Source organism: Diadema setosum, chromosome 15 (genome assembly GCF_964275005.1).
Source record: "Diadema setosum chromosome 15, eeDiaSeto1, whole genome shotgun sequence".
Taxonomy (NCBI): domain Eukaryota; kingdom Metazoa; phylum Echinodermata; class Echinoidea; order Diadematoida; family Diadematidae; genus Diadema; species Diadema setosum.
Genome location: NC_092699.1, coordinates 16,158,637 through 16,175,903, shown reverse-complemented (window position 1 = coordinate 16,175,903; position 17,267 = coordinate 16,158,637). Strand labels below are relative to the sequence as shown.

Here is a 17,267-nt window from a genome sequence, read left to right as displayed (position 1 = left end):
GATCTGTGGTGTGTCTAAATGGTAACAAGAGAAGCATGTATCAATATTGGGGGAAATTTTACAGTTATTGCACATTTACCTCAATGTGTTATTTTTGTCTCCAAAACTGGACAGCATTTAGTGCACAATATCTGCATCCCCATTGCCAGTCAAACCCCCCATGACTTCAAACATGCCGGCAGTCACATCAATTGCCCGCAAATTGAGCAGAGTAGTGGAAGTTGAATGATTTGATGCGCAAGTCAGAATTCCAGTGCCGAAAAGTACATCATAATGACAATTACATCGCAACTGATGCCCCCTAAGTGGCTGTGCTGTCATTTCCAGAGGCAAGCGAACATCCCAACCGAAAACACAGAAAGACACCACTCACAAACATACACACATACACTTTACACCCCCCCCCCCCCCCCGACATACACACATATGCACACGGCCATGCATCCTATTCTAAGCCCCCAGGCAGAATTTAGACATGCATGACAGAGTGATATTGACTGTGTAATAGAGACAAGCTTAGAGGGAGGTGATGGAATCTATACGTTCAAAATTGACTGAAATTGGATCAGAGCATGTTACCAATATGTGACTCCGGCCTCTCTCTCTCCCCTTGCTCCCTCCATTCTTCTCTCTCCTTCCTTCTTTCTCGCTATCATTCCATCTCTTACTCTTTCTTTTCTTGAGTCATTGTTTAAATCCGTCCATCTCTCTCCTGCATCCTCCCCCCCCTCCCCCCGTCTCACTTTCTCTCTCAATCTCTGCCCCTTGACTTCTCCCTCCATTTTCTTGTCTTGCTTTTTTCTCACTCTACCTCTGCCTTTAATACTGTAAACTCAAACATGTTCGCGTGCATTTTTATTTTGTGAATTTCGCGAGAACAAAGATTCGCGAAGTTAAAATGCATGCAAAAGTTCTTGTCAATACGCTGTGCATGGCCGTCAGCTCCAATTTGCAAATATTTCATGCTGCGAACATTTCTTGCTTTTAAAGTGCTTTCTTCTCTTTATTTTTCCCCTGTAGGCTTATTCTTTGATTACTCTTTGTATTCTTCTATATTTCCTTTACTTTCATTTCTATAACACTAAATTTTACTGGTTAGAGAAATTGTACTGAACAGTATAAGTCTTGTTACCTTTGCCAAGGAGGTAATATATTTTCGTTGGCATATAATTTTGTATACCCTGTCCCTTGTTTAACCTTTCTCCATCCATTTCTTATCTGATTATCATACCAGTTCATTTAAGTCCATTTGGTTGCCATGGCAACGATGATGACATTGAATACAAAGCAACCAACATTCACTCCCAGGGATGTGATACTGTAGTGCGGCATCCTGTAATAAGACTCTGTAAAGTCTCTGTTAAAAAAAACAAAGGCTGCATCAACAGCCTTTGCTTCACTTCACCTTCTGTTTTATTATTATTTCATGTCACCTTCCCGAATTTCCTTGCTTTTTCTAGTAATCATGCAATACGTCTTCATTGGGTGTTTGCTGCTCCCCCTTCTTTCGATCTTACTTTCTCCTTCTCCTCTTTCTGCCCTTCCCTGCCCCCCCCCCCCTTCCCAATGGAGACTCATCAGATTGGCTCTGTGTGACCTCTTCCCCCTTAATACAGACTCTTTCTTGCCAACTCATTTTCTTCTTTCGTTCTCCCTTCTCATTCAGATCTCGTTTTCTCTTTCCATTTTCTCCTCTTCTCCGTGAGGCATATGATGTGACCTCAGAATATATTCCTTACACCTCCTTTATCATTCTCATCCAGAGTCTTATAATATCCATTCTCGAGGGCTTTTGAATTAACTAAACAGCAGGTTACTGCATCATCACATTTATTATTTACAACTGAAGTATAATATCTAGATTGTCTCTGTGCTCAGTATCTTATATACCCTGTGGGGGGAAAAAAGCAATCAGTGTTAGGCAATGTCCAGTTTTTGTCAAGAAAATTACCCAGGCTCTGTGTCTTAAGGCCATTCCAATGCCAGAGACACCATTCTGGCCCTTTTGACCTTTAAGGTACATGTTTGTCTATTAACACATTACCTTTACCTTTCATAAACTATAAAGCCGTTTTGAAGCTATCTGTCTGTAAATAGGGATTACCTAATCCCACTAATTCTAATTAGATTACATTGGCAGTAGTATAGCTCTTGTATTCCTGGTTTGGAATGGATTTTTAAAGTTACATAATAGTCTAATATTGGAGTTTCATTTGTTATTTTGTTTGTTTTGATGGATGGATTAACCGAACTTAACTTAAAAAGCAGAGTGTGATAAGACTAGATGTGTAACAGGGTGAAAAATAGTTTTTGTGTTATTTCCATATTTAAATCACTTTTTTTTTGTATCACAAGGTCTATTTCTCTTTAACATACACTTAAGTTATTGAAAACACTTCACATTATAAATGGCATATATTGACATTTTTCCTCCTTATCTCCTTCCTTGTTTTTGGATTTGTCTTTTCACTACCATATACCCATCATTTGCAAACCATAGCTTGATAATCTGTGATGTCCTTTGTATTTTTAGTACGTATGCATCACGATGATTGGGGAAAGATGTGCAAATTTGGTAGAACATGCAAAGCTTGTTTTTAGATTTGTCTTTTCACTACCATAAACCCATCATTTGCAAAACATAGCCTGATAATCTGTGATGTCCTTCATAATTTCAGTACGTATGCATCATAATGATTGGGAAAACATGCGCAAATTTGGTAGAACATGCAAAGCTTGTATAAGTTAGTGCAATGAAAATGACATTGCCACCGATTATATGCCGATCAATTCTGTAATATACTAATCCATTTAGTGCCTAATGTATTGTAATTAGTCTCCAGATTCTGATCCAGTGATAAAAGAATTCCAAGATTGTGGGTCATCCCACAAGACTGACACCCACAAATTTGACATTGAAAAAACTCCATGACAGGCATATGGCTTATGACTTCAACACTAGGCAAAGAAGGTCCATGAGTCCAAAACAAGGCCATTAGTCTGACATAAGGCCCTAGAGTTCAAAAAAAAAAACACACACACACACACACACACACGTTCAACACTAGGCAAAAAGGCCCAGGAGACCAACATTACATCATGGGACTTACTGTGTCAGTGTTGTGGGCCTTGTTTGCCCAGTGTGGGACTCATGGGCTGCATGGCTCATGGGCTTTATAGCTAGAGGGCTGTATGGTTCATGGGTGTCAATTTTGACGTGTACCTGATTAAACTGGATATGCAGATTTTAGCTGTCTTCCTGAGATATGAAACTACCATTTGTCTATGGTCTTTTAAATTTCATCAAATATCTTCGATGTCCATGAGGCATTAAGCTAGAAATCGTACTTTGTATTCAACTTGATATGTTTTGTTATATACCTAAGGGATTTCCCATTTGAATTTCGGGCACAGATCTTTCTTTTGATGTTAAGAAATCATTCTATCAAAGAAAAATTAAGATTATGCCACTTTGAAGACAAGTGAAGTGCCTATCTAACTGAGCAGGAAAAAGAAAGGCCCTTTGTACCACTGTGCTCAAGAGCAATTGTAGACTGGCTTATATGAAATACAGTGAAATTCGGGAGTGCCAAACTAACATGACAAGATAATGATCTCTGCAGCAAAAAAAAAAAAAAAAAAAAAAATCTCCAGGATTTGATGGGTTAACCAAGAAAAGATATTGGCTCATGCAGAAGATTTCCTTGTTGCAGAAACATCCTTGACTGGTGGCCCCTGTCTCTGAACAAGGCCTCTGGTACAGTAATTTTATAGGCAGGAGAGGATTGAGCAAAGAAGTGATACCAGGCTGCACGTGCCACTAATGTTCAGTGCAGTTTATTTGATGAAATGATCACCAGCTCCACAGGAAATGGGCAGTATCCTTTTCTCCTTCTGCTTCTTCTTTTCCTTTTCTATATATTTTTTTTTTACTCCCCCTGTTCAGCGTAGGATTAATGGAAGCATTACCACTTTATTTTCAAGGCATGGTGTAGAGTGAGATGTGTCCAGATGTCAGTTAACCTGTTCTATACTGAATTCTGAAACATCCATAGACTTGATACACAGGCCACCATGTTCCCATAAGGAAGGGGTTAATCAGAAGAAGCTGTTTGTGGTTTCATGTGATTCACCTGCCTGGTAAATTACATAGCAGGTGTCAGTGCAGAGTTCTGCAGGATAAAACATGTGCTGAGTGCATCAAAGCACTTGATTTCGACATGACTCCAGCTGCCTCATGCATAACAAGACTGGGTGTTGTTGTTATAGTTGTTGTTGCTGTTGTTGTTGCTGTTGTTGAGGTTGAGGTTGCTGCTGTTGTTGCTGTTGTTGTTGCTGTTGTTGTTGCTGTTGTTGTTGCTGTTGTTGTCATTGCTGCTGCTGCTGCTGCTGCTGTTTTGGATAGACATTGTATGGAATGAAAGCAGACAGACCAATGGTTCTTCATTGCACAATGATCCTGACTCTTGTTGAATTCATTCTGTCACATACTTACACACAAACACAAACAGGCCCACACACTCACACACACTCACACACACACACACACACACACACACACACACACACACACACACACATACGCATTGCTCTACATGATCTCCAGCCTAACCCATTGAGGATGATTTGATTTTGCTGCAACATGTATTTCCCATAGATGCTTGCCCAAGTATACTCAGGACTCGTCCTCAATGGGTTAAATGAAATAACATATTTCAAACAAGTTGCCCCTTTGCATTGTTCCTCACTTTACCCTACTAGACAACAACGAGCAAAAGTTTTGTATTGTTACAATGTGTTAAATATTTTGTTGGTGAGATAGTAAAGCATTTAGTATACTGTTATACTACCAGGTCTCAAAAAGCACCATTAGACTTTGTGCCAACAATAACAGCCACCCAAAATAGAAACCAAAGTTTTATTCTGTTGCCACATACTAAATATTTTATCTGGTAGATGGGTAAAGCTCTTAGTATACTGATGTACTGACAGGTCTCATGAAATAAGCACCATTTGACTTTGTATCAACATGCCTGTAATGTTAGTGGACACATGCTATGCATTATTTGTCTTGTAGAGTTCTTTTGACCCCCTCCCAATCCCCCCCCCCCCCCATGGAAAACACAGTCAATGCACTTTTTTATATGATGCTCCAATCTTCCCATGATTAAAATCCTCTTCCACTTTAAATGTTTCAAGCATGCATCCTCCGATTTCAAAGGATGCATTTCCCAATCTAATCATGTGATAGGCGCAATCTATTGAGATGTTATTGTTCAGCCTTTTAGAGTAAAACCAGTTCAGTTTGGTTTTATAAGACATCTATCTCTTGAGATTTTATTGTTCAGCCTTTTAGAGTAAAACCAGTTCAGTTTGGTTTTATAAGACATCTTTGCTCCCAACACTGTACTTCAGGTCCGAGTCCATGGCATGCTGTGGGAAGTACCTTGAATTCACAAAAGGGCACAGTTATAAGTGTTTGTAATGTTGCCATGCTTGAAATCTACTCACATTCAACTATCTTGACCAAGATTAAGCCAGCTTGCTCTGAAGTGGGTGACTATGCCTGCTGTATCTGAACTACAGTTTGGCAGTATACTGATAAAAACTGATAGTTTTTGAAAAACAAACTGCCAGGCAAGCAATGGGCATGACTGTGGGTCAAGTAGTGCATGAAATTAATTGAGGCTTTATGCAGTGGTTCAAAGAGCGGAAAATATGAGAGAATACATCGTAAGTAAAATTACAATATTTACGAACAAATTTATTTATAGGTTTTTGCTCACGGAGGATCAAGTCCCAGAAATCACATTGCTGTGTTTGATGCTTAACGGATTTATTACAACTTTACTCTTTAATGTTGCTATTTTATACTATAGAGTAAATGATAATAATAATGATAATAAGAGGAAGTCTAAGAATAATGATGATAATTTCAACCCTATTGTAATAATATAGTAATTGTTTCACTTGCATAATTATTCAAAAACTTCTTACTTTTATGATTGAGTACTGAGTATTTTAGTTGCAACTTTTAATAGAAGATTACAATTATTCTTTGATCAATTCAGTGCTGATTTAATGAATTAAACCAGTTTCATTTAGTCTTTTTTCAATATAAGATATGCAGTAAAATTTAGAAGTACCAATAATATGTTGGAAAGATGGCAAACTTTCTTTAGGACTTAGTGGTTACCTCATCTGTATTGTCAAAGTGGAAATTTTCACGCATTTGGCACAACCCAAAGCTAGAGTGAAAATAAAAGCACACAAAAATCTTTGCATGTCATATGTTCCAGTGGTCAATGTCCTGATTCCGCAGAATTAAAAACACACAAAATTCATCTTACCTGGCCGAGCGCGAAAAATTACTTGCGCAAAAATATCCATTTTTACAGTAGTCCCGATTGTACTCGGGTAGGTGTCTATGGGAAATGCACTTTGTAGTAAAATCAGCTTGTCCTCAATAGGTTAAAGCTCTCAGCCTTCTCCTCCAGTTTCTGACAATCAATTTAAAGCGCACTGAAACAGGTAAAAAAAGACAGTGAAAACAGAATTCTTAATAAAAAGAAGTAGATGAGAGCCACCTCCCTAATAAAAAATGCAGTACCTGAAAGAAATGTGATAAGCCATCTTGAATGGAATTTCCCTTACCGAGCTACATTTAGAGACCTTTGATTCTTATGTCATGAGTGCATGATACTGAAAATGTTTATATTCATATGAGTACCTTGCCAAGTGCAATATATATCATGCTCAGAAATATCATGTTTTTTTTTTAATCAAACACAGGTGTGTAGCCATTTCACTGGCTGTGGTAATGTGTCATCAGCTAGCTCCCAGTAACCATGACAACAAACTTTATTGGGTGTGTTTTTGAGATGTCACATAAAGGGATTGGAAAGTATACGTTTGACAGCATGACTAAAGTGTGCGTGTGCTGCTTCTTTTGCTTACATCTGGTTTTCCCCTGTCTCCCGGGGCATGTGAGATAAGCAGGTTGGCTACAGGAAGGAAACAGATTCAGGCACAGTAGCTCCAAGGTTGTTAGGCGTAATTCGCCGAGCATGATCGTCGTTAGGTGAGATGCACGTCGGTGCTAAAGAGCTTTACGAGCCATTATGCTCCGGTGATTCAATCCCACCCTGTCCCCACAGAATGCAAAAAGCCTTTTCTCAAAAGATGCCGCAAGGAGAGAGAGCAGTCTAGGCGTGAAGGAGAGTTGGAGATCTGAGAAAGAAAAGGATGAAAAGGATGAAACAACACGAAAAGCCGCTTTTCAGGCCCACTAGATTCATGCCTTTGGATCTGTTACCTTCAGAGGGGTTCATTATATATATATACAAGTTCTGTGTTTGCTCTCTTTTTCTGAGAAATGTGATACATTAAAGGGGTTTGTGTTCAGTAAGGAATACATGAACGCATTTTTTTTTTCAAAGTTGTGAGCTCTTAACAGACTTTAGATGTACTTATCATCTGAAATGGAAAGCAAATTATCACACATTTGTACTGATTGTTGTTGCTTTAAACACCTGATTATCATTCTGTGAAAAAGTTTATGAAGTCCAATATACTCGACTTGAATTTGTTCGCTCCAAGAGTGATGTGTCTCTATTCATTTTATATCTTCTTTAGATATACATTTTGAGCTCATAATGCAGAGTTCATCTCAGTTATGTGATCTTTTTTATTTGAAGCTGAATTTTACATTTGATAACAGATCCAGTCCTGTAACAGAATGCAACACAACATGTATTTTGAATAAATACACACAAATAAATAATCAGGGCTCCACATGAGCAATGGCCCAATGGCCTAGTTCCACTTTTAAAAATCAATGTCATGCTACTAAATCTATTTTTTTTTTTTTGTTGGTGGCTTGATTGGGCAACTAAAACTCAAAATGGATAGTTATGTTTCTCCTTAATTTGGGCAAATTAATTTCTTTCTCCAATGTTTCAAATTTAAACAGTTGTGGCCCAAATAGGCCACCAGAGAGAAATGTTCTTGTTGAATCTTGTATGGTACCTGTACAACTTCCATTTAAAGGTCTTTAACAACTATGCAATGATCCCTGAATTAATTTTGAAAAAAAAAAAGCAACAACAACAACGAACAATAAGAATTAGAGATTGGTACAGCAGGAGTTTATAGCAAGCACTCAATCTGCTGGTATTCTCTCCTTATTAATTGCTGCAAGTGATTTCCTTTTTCTCAATGGAATTATTGACACACAATGTTTTAAAAATATGTGCATTTTTCCAAGAGAGTTTTAAAAGATCAAATACAAGCAAAATAGTTGACTATTTCTTTCTGTTTCATGGATTTAATCATGAATCAATGCATTTGAGGTGATCATATAGTGGAAGGAGAGGTTGAGAAAAATAAAACTAACACAATAAATGTAGATTAGACAATAATAAGGGAAGACAGATGGATATATAGGTAGATTGATGTGTGCTTGGAAATGGGGCTCTTCATTTGTAAAGTTAAAGTTGAGGTAAAGTGATGGGTTGATGTATAGATTTTGAAGAGTATTTGGGGATGACCCATTTGGAGTGGTACTAGGTGAGACAGCCTATACCACAGACAGAAATAGATACAGATCTATCTTTGCAGAAGGAAAAAACTGCAACAATAATAGCAGAGGCATTGCCAATTTGAGGGAAAGTGAGAGAGAAATAGCAAAGTGAGAGATGGGCAGAAATATATGCATCAAAATGTATATATTGGCAGTTGTATTATGATTGTGTGCATATGAGAGATAGTGAGACATAGAAAAAGACAGATATTCTGACAAAGAGAGGTACATAGGTATGTTTGCATCTATCTATTTTATCGTTAGGCTTCTTGGATACATTTCCTGCTTCTTTATTATCTACTGTCCCCCTTTTATCAATTTTTTTCCTCTTTACTTTATATCATTTTCCTCCCTTTGTCATTTGTATTATTTCATTTTCATGTCAAAACACATGCATCGAGACATGATTTGATTGCAGTTTCAATTGTCTGCAGCAGAGAGATAGATGTTGTAACATAGCTTGTAATCTTTGCAAGGCCAAATCACAGATTGCTTTTTAGCTTGAAGTCTTCTCATCCTACCTCCCCTTTCTCTCTTTCTTTCTCTAACTCTTTCATGTTTCTCTCTATATATCTTTCTCTTTCTATCTCTTTTCTCTTTCTATCTGTCTTTTTCTATCTCTCTCATTTCTGTGTCTCTCTCTCTCTCTTTCTCTGCATGTATGGAATCCTTTCGTCCAGCTACATGCTTTTAATTCTGGAGCATCAAAACATTAGATAGTGTTACAAATGACAAGCGAATAAGATTGGAGAGCTTTAGTTTTTATTTTTTATTTTCATTTTTGTATGGTTGTACAAACTGTGGAAAATATCTTTACCTCAAAAATTTCCACCCCGAAAAAAAAAATCCATTGTTATACTACTCTCTAACTTCTCTTTCTCAATCACTTATAAAATATCTCATTTAATCCTTTTACTAATTGAACCACTCTTCTGCTTGTCCTGCTCATCTTAACCCAGTGAGGACAGACTGATTTTGCTACAACATGCATTTCCCATAGACACCTGCCCGAGTATTCTCGGGACTCGTCCTTAATGGGTTAAGACCATGTCTGTCTATTCCTTCCCCTTTGTGGGCATCATATTCCAAAATAGTGGGGATTATCTTCATCAGCCACCCATAATATTATCATCTGAGAACCAGAAGGGCACTATCACATTCTAAGATTTCAGCATAAATAAAAACAAAACAATCAATTTTCTTAAAATACAAACTTTATTTGATCAAAAGTGGGTAGATTTATAAGCATAATTCCAAATTTAGGGTAAAATAGCACCCTTGTGGTTTTTATTTTCAGTGTTTTGCTTGAAATGTAAAATAATTCAGAATTGACACGATAATATAGACGAGATCGAGCTCTTCAAAATAATACCAATAACTCCATACCCCCCCCCCCCCCCAAAAAAAAAAAACTGCGATAAAGCCCTTTTGGTTCACAGCTTATGATATAAAGATGTTACCTTCTTTTCTTTCTCCTACAGTGCCACTAGTTGAAAAAAAAAAGGAAGAAGACTGAACGAATTTGCTCATCAGCTTGCACGCCCATATGATGTGGCCCATACTTAATCTGCTTATCTGTCTGGAAATATTATTTCCTTGGCAACAGAAAGAAATAACCACACAAGTTCGCAAATCTCTTAAGGCTATATTTTCCAGTTACTGCATCAGTTTCAAGCACGTTCATTTTTTTGCCTGATTGTCAGTTAGTGTGCCTGTGTTGATAGCAATTTAAACATTAACTCTGACAGTAGCTAATCAGCCATCACGGAGTGATGTAAGATTTCATTTTTATCGTAAGATTTGAGCATAAATAAAAACAAAACAATCTATTTCCAAGAACTGAAAAATGTTTAATCTAATCAAAAGTGGGTAGATTTATAAGCATTGTTCCAATTAAAGGGTAAAATAGTGCCCTTGTGGTTTTGATTTTTAACATATTACAGAAAATGAAAATAATTCAAAATTGTGACACCATAATGTAGAGGAGATCAAGCTCTACATTATAATACAAATAACTCAATGCCACCAAAATTGCAATAAAGACCTTCTGGTCAGCCAATGATATGCATTTTTCCTAACCATCATAGAATCAATGGATACCGTTTAAAGTCTATGTACATTCAAGGATCCCATTGGTCATAGGTTAACATGCTTTCCTCTTAATAATTTTGCCCGGGAAGAATTCTATTTGATACCACTTGGTATGAACAGTTATAGATATTAGAATTTTGTACATGCTCATTCAGTGTGAATGTCTCACATGGTCAGAAAAAAACGATACTATTGAGTCTTGCAGCAAGGATGCATGAACTCACACACATAGCGACAGAGGAGAAACTTTGTACAGACTGGCAAGAGGTGCAAGCACACAGTGACGGATGCTATTAGCTGGAAAAACCTGAATATTGATGCATATCTGTCAATCCAGACCAGTAGATAGTGATCACTCAATCCGCTCCAGGGTAAGAGGCTCTGAATTGTATATATACAGGATATCAGTCCTATCCAGTACTATCCAACATTCTTTTTCGCTTACCCTGGTAAAGGCAGATCCGCTGTGCATTCTTTTTTTTATTTCAGCTTTGTTCCTGAATTGACTTGAGTTCAGTGTGTATACTGCTCTTTTTCTTTGTGCACATAAGTCAAAGTAATCGTTTTGAACTTACTAATCTTTTTTTTTTTTTTTTTTACTTTAATTCAAGGATGAAACAGGCATATGAAGGGGATGCTCTAACTGGACCGAATAGCAACTAAAAAAAAAAAAAAAGAAAGACAGCCTTTAAACAAGAATAATGTGCTCGCAGACTAAACATCCGCTATCATGAACTTAAGTGGCCATCATTTTCTTCCTTTCTGGCACTACAAGCAAACTCTTCTTGATTGATTGCATTGACAGGTGTATGAGTGAGTGGATGGGACATCATACTTCAAAAGTCTGTTGCCTTGTGTTCAGAGGCAGGTGCAGCTCTTAAAGGGGGTGGGTGTCATGACCATCCATCTTGACTTTCACCGGAAATTTGCCATTAGATGATGCCCAGGCATTCAGTCAGTTATGCAACGTTGTATCTTTTTTTTTTACTGGTTTATTCACTTTCACTCTCTTGCACTTGAATGAATGTTTGCATGGCAGAAATTTCCTGTGTTAGCTTCAACATTGTGCACATACTCATGAGGTAAGGAATTTAAAAACATATTTAACTTGGGCATTTGTTTCTTTATGTGTATGGACTGGATTCCTTCTTGTATATGATCTATCATTGTCCTAGTTATATTAGTTTGCCTTTTGATATCAAGTATTTTATCTGAATTAACTACTGATTTTGATTAATCTGTAGTCTCCAAATGAATTTGGCTGTGGGGGACTCACAACCTACCTGTAGCACTGGCTGAAAGCTCATGGTTAGACCAGCCCATGAGATTTTTTGCTTTTAAGAGCAGGACTTTCACGAGGATGCGCTTGATTTCTTTAAACATTCTGGAGTTGGACTTCACAAGGACAACTGATAGCATCTGGTGTTTCTTGTCACTCCCTCCAAAGCACATGTGGTTTTCAGTTGTCTGTCAGATTTTCTGTCATCTGGTGGCATGTCATGACACTGACATGAGTGTGTGGTTTGACACACTTATCTCTTTTTGGCATATCTTAACTTGTTCTGTACTTGAACCTGGTGGCCTGTGTATTAAGTTTATGAGCATTTCAGAATTCAGGGGCAGGTTTTCAGAATTTAATATGGAAGAGGTTAACAGAATTACATTACTATTGGTAGTAGTATTAGTATTAGGAGTTATACTTCTATTACTGTTATAATTATAACTGTTACCATTTTGTTTACAACTATCAATGGTTCAATGTATATGATTGCTTCCTTTTCAACTTCAGGATGACTCAATGTTTGGTCCATTTAGATGTTATTCATTGATTGTGATAATCGTATTTGCCTTCCCAGTAACTGTAAAGGCAAGTTAATTTCAATCGTTGAAGATCTGATGACAGTCATATTCTTGCAGAAACTATTCAGATTATAAGAATAATAATATCAATGATAATTTCATTAAAATAAAAATGAAGGTGTGTGTGTGTGTGTGTGTGTGTGTGCGTGTGTGTGTGTGTGTGTGCGTGGTATGAGATCAGCAGTATATTTTCACAGGTTAGGATTAGATAGTGAAAATATAGTTAAAGTTTGGGAAATAGGGGAGGTTGTTGTAAGAAGCCAGAAATTTGAGGGAAATATATATGATTTTTATTCTGTTGATAAAGAGGAATATAATATTTCTTTGAAAATTTTTGAGAATGTAATTTTATTGAAAGATGTTTCATTTAGAACGGTGTATGAACTCTTTGTTACAAATTTACAGCAATTGTATGTTTTACGAATGAAAGATGGCCAAAATGATTATTTGTTTTCGAAAAAGGAAATTACACATATATTTTTAAGACCAAGAATGACAACACTTCTAACAAAACTTAGGGAATTTCAGTATAAATTATTACATGGAGTTGTTTATACAAAGGAAAATCTTTTTGAGTTTGGTTTTGTTGCAAATAACCGGTGTTCTTTTTGTGAGCAATCGGTAGAAACATATAAACATTTATTTTGGGATTGTGTGTATGTTAAGAATTTGTGGCAGGAAGTGATAGATAGGTTTGAGATGGCAGATCTTCGAAATATAGAGTGGAGAGACGTTCATTTTGGTGTTACGGGAAGGGATCCAAAAGTAAAATTTTATAATACAATAATTTTTATTTTGAAATATATTATTTTTAGATCTAGGTCGGAGGGAAAAATTCCTACTTTGGAGGAAATTTGTAAAAGAATAATAAGTTTTCGGGATGAAGAAAAAGAAATTGCTATAAAAAGAAATAAGTTGGGATTACATTTGCTGAAATGGGAAAATGTTTCTGAATTTGGAAGTCGTTTTTATTAGGAAGGAAGGTGGTATCGCTTCGGGTGTGTTTTGTGTGTGGGGTGTATGTGTGTATGTGCGTTTTTGGTGTTGGTGTGTATGTGTGTTGGTGTTTGGGGTGTATGTGTGTGGTGGTTGTGGATGTATGTGTTTGGGGTTGTGGTGGGGGTGTGGGATAGGTTTGAGTGCATCGGGGTTGGTGGGGGATGGGGATTTGATTTCAATGAAATGATTTCATTCTAGTTTGTATAACGTATTTTTGTTGCTTTTTTATGTATATACCCTTGTATATATATACCCTTACATACTCGATTTATAATCGAGTTGTTATGTTGAAGAGAGATGATTGGCAGTATAAGTATACCATAGTCAAAGATACATATATATATATATATATATATATATATATATATATATACATTTTTTTTTTGTACAGGTCAATATTTTCTCGTGAAGAAATGGTCAGTAGGTTTGATTTATAATCGAGTTGTTATGTTTGAAGGGAGATGATGGGCAGTATAAGTTGGTAATGGATTTGTCTTTTGAATGGCATTTGTACCGTTCTTATGTTCATGTTACACCCAGAATGGGTTGATTTATGATTAATTTGAATGAAATCAAATAAAATATCATTGAAAAACAAAAAAGTGGTGTGTGTATGTGTGAATTCTTGAATTTTGTGTGATCAATCGGTATTAGTGAGTGGATCCTAGTAATTGTTATAATTTGTGTGTTTGCCATTATTTCTCTGTGGATATGATTTCCATTTCATTCAACAAATTTCGAATATAGAATTCTAAAAATAAAAGTATGTTTGTATGTTCAAGGGTGTGAATGTGTATGTGTGTCTGAGGAAGGGAGAGAACATGGGGTGATAGAGAGAATGTAAGAAACAATGAGGGCAGTGAAGGAAAGAGAGAGAGAGGGATGGGGGAGATGTAAGTCATGTAATTTTACTTAACAAGCACCTGCCTAGCTTGCATGAGTCTTCATTGTGAGTGAGTCAGAAATGTTTGCCCTTGTGATGAGAATTATCAACATTTTACGGCAATGTGAGTCGCGTTATTCTGACCAAATGACACGGAGGCTGGTTCGTGACCATCATCTATCGGCGTAATTTGTCCAATATGCAAAGGCCAGCGGACCGTGGAAGCGATGCAGTCAGCCAGAATAGTAAATTACCCACCAACACGCCTCACTCATACTTTGAGGGAGGGGTGTGCCATATTATCAATGATGACTGACTGGCATGGGGGGGGGGGGCATACAGAATGTTCAATCAAGAGGGTTTGAGTATTCATCCATTGACTACTCTATTGAAAATAATTTTATTTTTGATATGATTTTGCATGATTTCTGCATTTTGCCATCCTTTGCCTTTCTCATGCTAAAATGCTCCCTACTGGAGAACATGACAAGATATTGTTTGTATGGGAGAATGATCCTGCTGAGAAGGTGCTCTATTACAGACTTAAAATAATAATGAAAAAGTGGTCAAGCATTAGGTATTTGCTCAAACTTCAGTGACCTAGCTACTGCATACTACAATGATTTGGCAGTATAGTAGGTTGTGGTTTCAAATCCCAGAGTAGTCCCTTCATTATATACATCTGTGCTTCTCAACCAGTGGGCTGGGAAGCTCTAGCGATGTCAGCCAAAAATGAAATGAAAAGACATTACGATCTGATCTAACTGGGCTTCAAAAAGTTTGTAGGAGACAAAGTTGGTCTCAGGTTGAAAACAGGTTGAGAAGCATGGATTGAAATGTCATGTTCTCTTGCATACAGGTTATAAGATTTCATGCCGTATCTCTACCCCTTACCCCCTCCTTATGACTGGTGCTCTGTGATTCATTGGTTCCTGTATTATATATTTGCCTACGATGAACATGCAAAGGAAATATCTTTTTTTTATATACAATGTACATATTTTATATGTATGTATGTATAGATAGATAGATAGATAGATAGATAGATAGATAGATAGATAGGTAGATAGATTCATGTATACACATATATTCACTTTTTTTCTATTCTTTTCAATCCAATCCAAATATCACCATTATCCAATGTTTCATTTTTTACACAATTACAAAAACAAGCAAGTCTTCAACCACTTTGGAAAATGTTGGTGCATGTATGTGACATATACAGATTTTTATCTCTTACACCACTATGAAGAAAAAGGGAAAATACTCTTAAGTTTCAAGATATGACTTCTGAACACATTTGCTGTTTTATACCTCTTTTATGACGCAGAGACTGACGATGCAACAGAGATTGTAAGGAAGCATCAGTTTTTGCTCGGGTAATCCAAGTCAACCAAATATGGAAAAGGAGAGTGAGACACACCTCTCCGTCAGCAGGGCGTCGACCGTCGACTCCACTACCTCCACCAACACCAGCTCCACCCTCAACTCCTCCTTTGAGGATGCCGTCTTTGACGCGACCGACGATGGGTACGCAGAGGTCAGGGGTCACAGGTCACCCCAGGTGCAGGGTTCACCAGCGAGGTTCAGGTCATCGTCTTACCAGGGGGTCGTGTCGAGGGCGAGCGCGGTGGAGCTGAAGGAGACGCGGATCGTGATCAGTCGTGATGAGGGTTGCGAGGTCGAAGGCGAGGGGGAGGGGGAGAATGATGAAGAGTCCAAGAAGAGGTCAGAGTCACTACACAAACTACATCAGCAACATGCACTGGATTCGTGGGACCAAGAAGGTACCAGTCACTTATGTTTAAGTCATTTGTCCATATCAAGAATTGATGCTATCCACCAATCACAGGAAAGCATACAATAAGGTATTCCATTGAGGTAGAAGTCTTTTGGAATTAGAACTTGGCATGTATCGAAGTGGTATTTTACCTGTATTTGAGGTTAAAAAGGAACGTAAAATTTCAAAGTGGCCAAAAGAGTACCTTTTTCAGAGAGAGAGAGAGAGAAAGAGGGAGGGAGAAAGAGGGATATATACAGAGATATTGGTACTAGATAGAGGTATAGATGGATAGATAGCAAAGGAATATAGACTATTAATATGTTTAACTTTATCAGGGCCACTTTCTCAAAACTCCCAATGATATGGCGCAATGTTTGTATCAGTGATGCCACTGTAGTTGAAATGAGAGAGGCAAAGTATACTTTGAGAACCAGTGACCCATTTCTGACTTTTTCTTTTTCCAACAGTGGGGTGTAGAAACAAGTAACAAATCTGACACACCCTAATTTTATCTGCTGTATATGCATGTGATCCGTTTTATGTATATTTCAGTGAATTGTTTGTGGCAAGCTGTCACAGGTACCCTCTATGGGGTAACCCATGCCCCAGGCATGAAAGTGATTTAAAGGTTTTCCTGCATATCTGTCCTTAATAAGCACAAGGGTATCAAGCTAAGTTGCCAGATAGGGATATATTTCATGGAAGGTAGGTCATAAGTTCAACCATCACGTGTTTCATATGAATCCACTTTGTGTATTTTTTTCATTATGAGAAATATATGTGATGGTGAACGGTAGACGAATGACAATTGATTTGTCTTGCTGGAACGGGATGTTGATCTTGCTGGAAATTACTCTCACTTTCCTTCTGCTCGTTTGAGCAATTTAGCTTTGCATGAGGCCGTTAACGGTGAAGGTAAATAAAGGAGAATCTTCAAGCATGATAGATTGTCGAAAGAATTGCTTGTGGAGTGGTGACTAAGGTTTGAGAAGAAATCTGTATCATGACAACCACATGCAAAGATCAATGCAGCAGAAAACGTGATTCCGCCGCATTTGAAAATTGAATTT

The 17,267-nt window shown here is 37.4% G+C and overlaps 1 protein-coding gene across 1 annotated transcript in view; it reads left to right on the top strand.

Moving 5' to 3' along the window:
- Positions 1-15,752: 15,752 nt before the first annotated feature.
- The window catches only part of LOC140238565 (uncharacterized), a 55,090-nt gene continuing 53,575 nt past the window's right edge, over positions 15,753-17,267 (top strand). Inside the window, exons 1-2 of the mRNA XM_072318466.1 lie at positions 15,753-16,004; positions 16,035-16,201. Coding sequence (XP_072174567.1) covers positions 15,814-16,004; positions 16,035-16,201 — 358 coding nt within the window. The 5' untranslated portion in view covers positions 15,753-15,813. The remainder of the gene's footprint in view (positions 16,005-16,034; positions 16,202-17,267) is intronic.